General features: G+C 57.1%; 1 protein-coding gene across 2 annotated transcripts in view; it reads left to right on the top strand.

Annotated features, from left to right (window-relative positions):
- Positions 1-607: 607 nt before the first annotated feature.
- JAKMIP3 (Janus kinase and microtubule interacting protein 3) overlaps positions 608-11,043 on the top strand; it is a 45,305-nt gene continuing 34,869 nt past the window's right edge. For both annotated transcript variants that reach the window (XM_007452001.1, XM_007452000.1), the window contains exon 1: positions 608-742. In XM_007452001.1, coding sequence (XP_007452063.1) covers positions 608-742 — 135 coding nt within the window. The remainder of the gene's footprint in view (positions 743-11,043) is intronic.

Here is an 11,043-nt window from a genome sequence, read left to right as displayed (position 1 = left end):
TGGACCAGCCCGAGGCTGGGTGGGCGGGGCAGGGGTCTGGCTGGGGGCGGGCCGCTGGCACCCAGGGTGGTCCAGGGCACGTGCTCACCCGCTGAGTTGGCTCGGGCACCTGGGCTGAGGTTGTGACCCCTTCCGAGGTGAAGTTTGTAGGCCCCGTGGAGGGGCCCAGGGGTCCCAGCCGCCACTCCCTTTGGTGTTTCTAACCCACTGTTGCCATCAGGCTGCCACACACCCTTGTATGAAAGGCAGGCCTTGACTTTGGGTCCCCGGTGTCTTATTCCAAAGGGGCAAGAGCAAGCATTCTTTAAGCGCTGGTTACGTGTGAGGCAGGGGACTTGCTCTAGCTTTGGGGGTGTCCCCATCAGGGGTGCTGTGCAGAGCGCAGAAGGCCCCTGCGGTCCGGGGCTGTGACCTGGCGGGCAGTCAGGAGCCAGCCGTGACCCTGCCCACCCTGCCCGCGGCCCCGAGCTCAGGCCAGCCACAGCCTGCTCACCAGGTGTGCTTTCCCTCCAGGTGAGTGAGAAAATGTAGCGGAGCCCCAGCTCGGCGTGCACAGCCCAGCCCAGACAAGCGGCCCGCCCCGCGCGCCCCTCGGGCCACCCTCACCATGTCCAAGAAGGGCGCGGGCGGCCGAAGCAAGGGGGACAAGGCAGAGGTCCTCGCAGCGCTGCAGGCCGCCAACGAGGAGCTGCGGGCCAAGCTCACCGACATCCAGATCGAGCTGCAGCAGGAGAAGAGCAAGGTGGGCCCCCCGTGCCCCCCCCCCACCGCCTCTCCACGCCTTCCTGGGCCCCCAGGGTCTGCTCAGAGCGGGGTGGAGCCAGGTCTCTGCAGATGTGCCAGCCCAGGTGGTGCCCGGGTCCCAGCGGCTCTCAAGGCAGCTCGGGACCACAGACAGCTCTGGGGAGGGGGCTCCAGACCCACAAGGGAGCGTGCAGACACGGGCCTGACCCCGCGGGAGCAGCCCTGGTCCTCAGCGTGTGGGCCGAGGGGCCTCGTCCAACCACACCGTCCCTGGAACAGTGCCGCTTCCCCTTGAACTGTTCACAGTGGAATTTCACCCAAATATAACAGCCCCAAAGCAAACAGCCAGGCCCTGGGCTCAAGGCTTCCAGGTGTCGGGAGGCAGCTCTCCTAACCGACCCACTTGGAAGCGTCGGTCCCAGACCCCAGCGGGCCCTACCTGGGCAGCCCTGTGATGACCCCCTGCCCCGACACCCAGCCCTCGGGGTCCTTGCAGCCTGCAGGGAAGGCTGGGCTTGTGCTGCGGCTGAGGGAGTCCTGGTCAGAGGATGCCCCCCCTCTTAGTGCCAGGCCAGGCCCGGGGGGCCGTCCCCTGACCCACGCTTCCCTCCGTCTCTGTCACCTCTGTCCTCTCCTCGCTCCCCACCCAGGAGCCACTAGGAACTACATGGGCTCTTGGGAAGGAGATGCAAAGAAGAGAAAATCTGCAGAGAGGGAGGCGTGGGGAGGGGAGAACGCCAGGGCGGGCTTCTCTCCCGGAGGGTTTGAACGGTCCCTGGCTGTGGTCTGGCCGGCATAACGGCCCCACAGCCTTGCCCTCCCGGGAGGCCCGGTCAGGGACGGAGTCATGGGAGGCGGGGGCCAGTTGCTTCGCAACCTCCTGGGTAAATCACAAGAGGGATGGTATTTTGTGACGTGTGACGATTATATGGAATTCAGACTTCACTGTCAGTAGATAAGTCGTTAGGACCCAGCCCCGCCCGTTCGTTTACACATCGTCGGCAGCTTAGTAACAGCAGCACCATCTGAGCCGCAGGCCCGAAGGACTGCGTGCGCGGCCCGTTACAGAAGAAACGTGCCGGCCCGTCCTGGTCACCTCCCTCCCTCCCTCCTAGGTCCCCTGCTCTGTGAAAGGGGACAGAGACAGCTCCGGGCGCAGGGCCTCCAGCATGGACACTAGAAGGCAGCTGTCACAGTGACCACGTGGCCGCTCTCGTGGCCAGGCCACCTCGCTGGGCCTGCAGGAGAGCCAGAGCCTGCTGAGTGCCCATGGTGAGGACCTGGGGAGATGGGGAGCATCGGTGTCAGCACCTGCTCTGTGCCAGGTGGTCGCAGAGCCAGCAAGGACAGCCCAGGGGGCCCCGACACGCTGCCCGGCTGGAGCACAGGGCAAAGGCATGAACGTCAGTGGCCTGGGATGGAGAGTTGTTGCGTTGTCCCCGGACGCAGAGGGCATCTGTTCCGCGCCCTAGAGGCACGTGGGCGCTCCGAGCATCCTGTCCTGACCAGACTGTAGGGGCTGCGAGACCAAGCCTCGGACATCGCTCCGGCCCTCCCTTCCCCCGTTTGCAGATGAAAGAGAAGAGGGGCTGACTTGTTAGGAACCTAATGATAATGAAGCCCTTTGTTTTATTGGGTAAAAATATAATAGCAATTGTCTCTTCAATGCAAAGAAACGCCACGTGATAGAAATCACTAAGTGATAGTGCTTTTGCCCGAATCTCGATTCTGTCTACCATTTACAGCAGCATCAAAACCCATCCATCCTGCGGCAGCCCAAGGGGGCGTGTGCCGGCCCCTGGCTGGCCAACAGGCAGAGTCTGGCCGGGTCGGAGCTCGCAGCTCTCCCTGGTGGCAGACAAGAGCCCTGGGCCTGGCGTCAGAGGCCCTGTTATTTATACAAGGTGTACTTACTGTCTTTTGAGAAGATGATATAACCTCTTGGTTCAAAACTCCAAAGGAAGAGAAAAAAGGGCCCAGCATCAGGGAGCCTCTCTTGCTCAAGTCCACACCCCAGGTCACCTCCCAGAGGGGTTCAAGTTACAGTTTCCTGAGCGCACCTGCATGTCTCTTTTTAAAGCATAAATGACGCCCGGTTCTGAGTCCCTTTTTCTTCTTCCCTTCACCGTGTGTCTGGGAGGCTGGAGCTCTCGAGGGTTCCTTCATCCCACTCACGTGGTCCAGCACATGCGGCAGCCCCGCGGTGAACACCCCCGTCGGCGTGTCCTGGACCGCACGTGCAAGAGCGTGTGTGATTGCCGTGTGACAGTGACCACAGCAGGGCCCATGAGAGTGCAGAGGGCCCTTCAGGGAGGTGGACGCAGTCGGAAGCTCCAGGACTCGGAGCCACGTCGAATCCACGCTGGGCTGGGTTTGCTGCCCGAGTGCAGGCTGCTCTGGCCGCACCAGCCTGTCAGCGTTCCTTCCTACAGGCACCCTCGTTGCCCCGGCTAGAAAAGGACTCTGATATCTTTTTTTTAATCTCTGCCTGTGGTTCTTTCTAGTTAAGGCCCCTTAGGCTGTGGTTTCCAGACCTCACTGTGCATCAGAGTTTCCTGTGACTCTTGTTGAAAACACAAGACCCTAAAAGACAACCTCCTAAATGGGAGAACATATTTGCAAATGTTATGAGCAATAAGGGGTTAATACCCCAAATATATAAACAGCTCGTACAACTCAATATCAAAAAAACACACAACCTGATTTTTAAATGTGCAGAAGAACTGAATAGACGTTCTTCTGAAGAGGAAGTGCCGGTGGCCAACAAGCACATGAAAAGATGCTCAACATCACTGGTCCTAAGGGAAATCAAATCAAAACCACAGGGAGACGTCACCTCACACCTGTCCGAATGGCCATCGTCAAAAAGAACACAAATAGCAAGTGTTGGTGAGGGTGTGGAGGAAAGGGAGCCCTCGTGCACTGTTGGTACGAGAGCAAGTTGCTGCAGCCACTATGGAAAACGGTACTGATGATTCTCAAAAAACTAGAAATAGAGCTACCATATGACCCAGCAGTTCCACTCCTGGGTATATATCTGAAAAAAAAAAACAAAAAACCAAAAACACTAACTTGAAAAGACACATGCACCCCAGTGTTCATAGCAGCATTATTTACAATTTCCAAGATATGGAAGAAACCTAAGTGTCCGTCAACAGATGAATGAATAAAGAAGATATGGTACATATATGCACAATGGAATATTACTCGGCCATAAAAAAGAATGAAATTTTTCCATTTGCAGCAACATGGATAGACTTGGAAGGCATTATGCTAAGTGAAATAAGCCAGACAGAGAAAGACAAATACCATTTGACATCGCTTATATGTGAAGTCTAAAAAATACAACAAACTAGCGAATATAACGAAACAGAAGCAGACTTGCAGATGTAGAGAACCAGCGAGTGGTTACCAGTAGGGACAGGGCAAAGGGGACAGGCAGGATAGGGGTAGGAGATTAAGAAGGTACAAACTATTATGTATAACATAAATAAACTGCAAGGATATATTGTACAGCACAGGGAATATAGTCAATATTTTATAACTATAAATGGAATATAACCTTTAAAAATTGCAAATCACTGTGTTGTACACCTGTGACTTAGATAATATTGTACAGCAGCCATACTTCAATTTAAAAAGGAGAAGAGAGCTTCCCTGGCGGCGCAGCGGTTGAGGGTCCGCCTGCCGATGCAGCAGACATGGGTTCGTGCCCCGGTCCGGGAAGATCCCACATGCCGCGGAGCGGCTGGTCCCGTGGGCCATGGCCGCTGAGCCTGCGCGTCCAGAGCCTGTGCTCCGCAGCGGGAGAGGCCACAGCAGTGAGAGGCCCGCGTACCGCAAAAAAAAAAAAAAGAGAGAGAAGAGAGGAAAAACCCCACAGGCCCATGGCGTCACCTTCTGCAGAACTGAGCTCTCCGAGCCCCGGCTGCTCTGAAGCCTCCACTTTGGGCTTCGCTGCCGAGACCTACCTCCTCACAGGGTAGCCGCCAGTCTCCCTGGTCCTGCTGCCAGCGCTGTCTTCTCCTCGGCCCTTCTGCCCCCCTCCCCCGCCTCCTGGCTGAGCTGGAGCATGGGCTGGAGGGAACAGTGCCCCAGGGGCCGAGGCAGGACGTGCCATCCCAGGGAGCGCTGGCCTTCCTGCAGAAAGACACACCCAGGTGGTGTAGTAGATAACGACCCCTCATTTCTTTGCTCAGCCTCTGGGCCTGTGGCCGGCCCAGAGCAGGTGTGGGGGCAGTGGAAAGGAGCAGCAGGGGTACAGGCTGACCAGGAACGCAGGCCCAGCTGCGAGACCTGAGGACGTTCTCTGAGCCCCCGCGTCATTACCTGCCCCCGCCTGGCCTCCCGGCTCCCACTGGTGCCTCCCAGCCAGACCTGCACGTTCCCAGCCAAACATCATTTAAAACATTCTAGATTTTTTTTTAATTGTATTTATTTATTTATTTTTGGCTGTGTTGGCTCTTCGCTGCTGCACGCGGGCTTCTCACTGCGGTGGCTTCTCTTGCTGCGGAGCACGGGTTCTAGGCGCACGGGCTTCAGTAGTTGTGACTCACAGGCTTCAGTAGTTGTGGCACGCGGGCTCAGTAGTTGTGGCTCGCGGGCTCTAGAGCGCAGGCTCAGTAGTTGTGGCTCACGGGCTCAGTAGTTGTGGCACACGGGCTTAGTTGTTCCGTGGCATGTGGGATCTTCCTGGACCAGGGCTCGAACCCATGTGTCCCCTGCATTGGCAGGCGGATTCTTAACCACTGCGCCACCAGGGGAGTCCCAACATTCTAGATTTTAAAAAGTGTGTGTGTGTGTATGCGTGCGTGTGTACAAGTACCTGCCACCTGGCATTAGCACGTGCTGTCATTTTGGATTTGAAGATGAATGAGCCAGAAGCTGGCAGACCCGCTGCCCGCCCTTATTTCCCCCGCACGGTCCTGGGTCCGAGCCCAGCCTCGCCCCACACCCACCAGGAGGCCTGGGCCTCCCTGAGACCGAGAGCCATGGCGCTGGTCCCACGGGGCAGCCGTCATGGGGATGTGGGCTCAGACAGAGGCTCAGCTCAGGGGAGGTGCTCAGTGGACCCTGACGCGGCACCCAGGGTGGGGCTCCTCGGTTTCCATCACTCCATCCCCCAACGGGTGGTGAGCTGGGAGCAGCGCCTGGTTTCCTTCCCCGCGCAGGGCGTGCACGGCGTGGGAACTGCCTGCCGTGCTTCCTCTTCGGTTCTTGCCTGCATTGCCCTCCTCTCCCTACCGTCAGTCCAGTAAATAGAAGATGCGTCTGTGTTACCCTTGGAGTCTCTCCCGGGAGGGCATCTCCTGCTGTGGCCGCAAGCAGGGCTGCACCAGGACCACAGGCAGCTCCCGGGGAATCTCCTCGGTTCTGTCTGCGCAGCCTAGAGACGGACGCTTTACCCCAAGCACGCGGTGGGTTGGTGGTACCTACGCCCTGGCCAAGAGGGGAATAAGATGCGAATTCGATCTTTACGGCAAATGCTAACAACGTCCACCCTCGCCAGCCTTCTGAAGTCTTCGCATGTGTTAACGTCATTGTTACAACCGCAGGACAAATGTGTGCAGCCAGCTCCGTGGACTTGGAGCCTTCCGTCCAGTTTCCAGTACATTCCAGATGCTCCTGCAGCACCCAAGGAGGAGGGCCTGGTTCTGGACCTCATGATGGAAGTGGGTGGACGGCTGGAGGGACCCTTCCCCGGCCCCCAAGGGCCTGGACAGAGCAGGGGTGGAGGCTCTCGTGCCCCAGGGGTGGGGAAGGCGGCCTCAGGACCGGGCGCCAGCTGCCTCCTCTTCCTTATTAGGGACTCAACACCTCGTCTTGCAGGTTGCGGTTTCCAGGGTCAAGAAGGTCCCTGTGGAGCACAGAGAGACGCCAATGTACGCGGCAGCCGCGGGCTAGGCGTTGCGGATTTCAAGCCCACGGTTAGTTCATCACCGAGGGGGATGTGCAGGAATGGAGACTCGACAGCAAAGAATGAAATTATTTAAATGAAAACAGGCCTCTCCTGCTGCCAGGGTGCTGGGGATAAGTGGGACCACCTCGGATGGAGACCCTTCTGAAAAGAGGGAGGAGCTTAGCAGGCAGAAGCTCCAAGGGAGAGGCCTCTCGGAAGCTCCGTCCAAGTTAACTCCACCTCGTCTTAAAGAGGGGCAAGTACCAGGATCCCTGAAGCGGAAACAAAGAATCATAGCGACATGACGCCCCTGTGTCTCCGTCACAGGCTCAAGGAGGCTCCGGCTCTAGGCTGGGCGCAGAGCAGCCCCTGCTGCCGGCACCCCCCGGTCCCTCCTACAAGCTGTGCCCCCAGCTTGGCCTGGAACCGTGTGTGAGGAACAGAGCAGACACACCCAAGCGTTACACCTGCTGTTACGAAACACACTAGTCCTAACTGGGAGGAGGGGACCCCGTGGGGGGGACCCTGTGCTGAAGTCCAGCGACGCCCCAACTCCAGGCCATGGACGGCCACTCAGGAAGGACGGACGTACTGAGCACCCTGCCCCCAGGAGCACGTCCAGGTGGAGGGAGACATGTAAGAAACAGGAACTGGGCAGCCAGGCGGGGTTACAGCCTCCAAGCCGACATGCTGGGCCGTGGTGTGGTCAGTCTGTTCAGCAATCAGGGAGGGCCTCCCGGAAGAGGTGGCCTCAAACCAGCCGGGACAGGGAAAGCGAGGAAGTGAAGGTGGGAATGAAGGGGACTCCCATAATGCAACCGGCAGCCAGGAAGGGCGGCAGGAGAGGTGGCCCAGGGGTCAGGCCACGGAGGGCCATGCAGGTGGGAAGGGCCTAAAAATGTACCGTCTGGACCAGGACATTGGAGAGAGACTGAGACCCACAGGGGACCATGAACTTGGTTGACAGCTGCCTTCAGACTAGGTATGTCCTGGTCACCAGGTCAGCGTATTTGTTACCGTAAGTCATGCGAAAAAAGCGAAAAGGTCATTGTGTTTCCAAAGCTAGTGAGGTGGGTGATGTAGATGCCAGCGCGTTGCCTGTTTCACAATGAGGAGGGGGTACAGCGGGGAAGCCGGGAGGGGGAGACAGAGAGCAGGGAGAGGATTCCACGGCGGCAGCAGGAGGCCATGTGCACGCGGGGCTGGGGCTGCCCTGGCCCTGGAGAGGAGTGGGTGGGAAAACACGGGAGTGATCTCCAAATCCGCAAATCCCAGTTAGGCCCCAAACTCCTGTGGGAGACCCCTTCCCCCTCCCACCCACATGCGAGTGCTACGTCCTCGCAACAGCTCCAGGGGGCAGGCCGCAGACTTCGACTTCTCGTCTCTGTGGACAGAGCCACTTGGGACCTCGTAGACAAAAACAGTGCAGAAAAGAACACACGGGAAAAAAAAATGAGCCAGAGGAAGAATGCCTCCCCCTCCCCTGATAACCTGGGAGACCAAGAAGCAGGACCAAGTGTTCAGGAACCTGGCCCGACATGCGGAAGACCACAGGCAACTCACAGCGCCAGGAAGCGTGAGGCTCTTAGAGAGTCAGGGGTGGCATCCATTTATTCAAAGGGAAGCTCTGTTACACGTGAATCAGGAGTGGGACTGTGCCCTCGTCCCGTCTTTACACGCACCTGGGCCAGTGCACCTGGCCAGGGAGGGGGAGGGGCAACACCAAGCAGACCATTCGACGTGGGCAGGGCTGCAGGTTCTGCTCTAGTGTCTGTTCCTGAAATGGACCCCGACTGTAGAGCAGTCGTTGGAGGTTGGCAGGAGATAATGTTTGGAGAAGTAAGACCACAGAGGAAAACATGCTTTTTTTTTTTTTTTTGGATTTTTATTTTTATTTATTTATTTTTTTGTGTAGCAGGTTCTTATTAGTCATCCATTTTACACTTATTAGTGTATACATGTCAATCCCAATCTCCCAATTCATCCCACCGCCACCACCCCCTGCCCCCCGCCACTTTCCCCCCTTGGCGTCCATAGGTTTGTTCTCTACATCTGTGTCTCTATTTCTGCCCTGCAAACCGGTTCATCTGTACCATTTTTCTAGGTTCCACATACATGCGTTAGTATATACAGTATTTGTTTTTCTCTTTCTGACTTACTTCACTCTGTATGACAAAATCTCTAGGTCCATCCACATCTGTACAAATGACCCAATTTCGTTTCTTTTTATGGCTGAGTAATATTCCATTGTATAGATGCACCACATCTTCCTTATTCATTCGTCTGTCGATGGGCATTCAGGTTGCTTCCATGACCTGGCTATTGTAAACAGTGCTGCAATGAACCTTGGGGTGCATGTGTCTCTTTGAATTATGGTTTTCTCTGGGTATATGCCCAGTAGTGGGATTGCTGGGTCATATGGTAATTCTATTTTTAGTTTTTTAAGGAAGGAAAACATCCTTGCTGGTAGAAAAGTGATGTGTCTAAAAATCGCTCGTGAGCAATGAAATAGGATCCCTCCCAGGGCGCTGTTCTATCCATTCAGCTTAGACTTCAGTAGGCCCCTGAGCTGTCTCCAGGGCCCCGCACGTTTGTTAACTGGCCTTTGAGAGCTCCAAATGTTTGCGGCATTACAAGTGGTGGCCGTTTCCACCCAGAGCGGGTGTTGCATGAACCACACCAGAGCCCTGGGACCACGAGGCACGAAGCTCTAGGCCACAGTGCCCGACGCACCCTGCTGCCCGGCACTGAGCGTGGAGTGCAGGGCCCACCTGTGGCCGGTCCGACGCTGCCATTAAAGAGATGCACCTTCTCTCTGCAACTTAAATCAGCAACAGCACAATCTCAGCTTTTGAATGTAATTTGATTCTGATACCTTCTCTTCTCATGAATAATATCTGACAAACTTGACAAACAGCATCTCCATTCTGTTCAGCAGTTTGTCAGTGGAGGACCGTGTCCCCAGGCTCTGTCTTTCCGGCATAACGACTGCCCGTCACTCTCAGGGACGTCCCGGTCAGGACTGTGCGTGTGGCCACCCTGTCCTATGATGCCTGCTCTGTGCCAGGTCTGTGCTGGTCACGAGCCGGGCATGGTCCATCCTCGTGGGGCTGTGGTCTGGCCTGAGCTTTAAAGCCAGTCTTGACCAAGGACGGTAGCACGGCGGTGTCCACCGCTGCTGAAATGGCCGACTTGCGAGCTGCCTGGGCCATTTTTTTCTAAGAGCAGGTCTGAGCCATTTGGCTAGTCGGCTGGGTGGGGTCCCGCCGTGCCGGCGCCCCACCCGCTGGGAAAAGGCTGCCTCGGCCCCACATGGGACTCGCCAGTGTCCCCCCCGTCTCCAGCCCCAAGGTTCTTGTTCTTGTCCAGTTTCCAGGCTGCCCTGATGCTGTCTGGAGCCCCCGCCTCTGCCCCTGAAGAGTCCCAGGCCCGTGGTGGCCTGCTGGGCCCTGGTCCAGCCCCCATCACTCCCACTTCACACGGGGCCACAGCACCAGGGCCTCCACCACGGGCTGACCCTGAGGTCCCGTGAGGGGAAAGCCGGAGCATCCATCAGAAGCACATCCGGACGTCCAGCCAGTCTGTACGGTCGGCTGCCGTCTGTTTTCACCTGGCAGAGGGGCTCGCTGGGCCTCACGGGACGGGACCCGCTTCTGGGCAGATGTGAGTGGGAGGAGGGCATCCGCAACCCTTTTATTGGATGCTGCGGAACAACTGGTTTTAACTGTCCTTCTCACATATTTCACAGCCCCAGAGAGCACACCGCAGCTAGGGTTCCACAACCCATGTGTGCGTGTGAAGGTACACGTGTCTGCGTGTGTACACACGTGTACATGTGTGAGGACAGGTGCACGTATGTGCATGTGCCTGGTGTGTGTGTGTGTGTGTGTGTGTGTGTGTGTGTGTCGGGGCCTCTCTGGGGTGATCGGCGGGCCTAACGGGCCTGGCCCCGAGTTCCTGGGGTTCCCGCAGCCCCCCCAGCTCTCCCCAGACTCCGTGTTAGACCCCAGGGGTGGAGCCATGACGACCCTCCTCCTTGGCTTCACCTCAGACTCACCTAGACAGGAAATGTAAAAGGAGTCCCAAGGCCCAGGCCACCCCTTGCCCCATGACAATATGTCATCATTTTGGGGTGTGAGATGCAGGCGCCCATGTTTTTTAAAGCTTCCCTGGTGCTGCCGTGCAGTCAAGGTGAGACCCACTTGCCTGAAGGGTCTTTGCCTAGGAAAAGTCTTCTCTGCATCGGAGACGGTGGGTTAGTTTCCAGGAGAGGTTCAGTGAGAACTTTGGAGCTTGGAGGAAAAGCTGTTTATTCACATGCAGGTTTGTGGAGCAGACAGGGTTCCACATGGAGGAGGAAACCTGACGACAAGCCCACCCTCCCTCCATCGTCCCCCGCC

Source organism: Lipotes vexillifer, unplaced genomic scaffold (genome assembly GCF_000442215.2).
Source record: "Lipotes vexillifer unplaced genomic scaffold, Lipotes_vexillifer_v1.1 scaffold1117, whole genome shotgun sequence".
In the NCBI taxonomy this organism is placed as follows: Eukaryota; Metazoa; Chordata; class Mammalia; order Artiodactyla; family Lipotidae; genus Lipotes; species Lipotes vexillifer.
The sequence above is the reverse complement of the archived record's forward strand: the minus strand, read 5'-3'. Positions and strand labels throughout refer to the sequence as shown.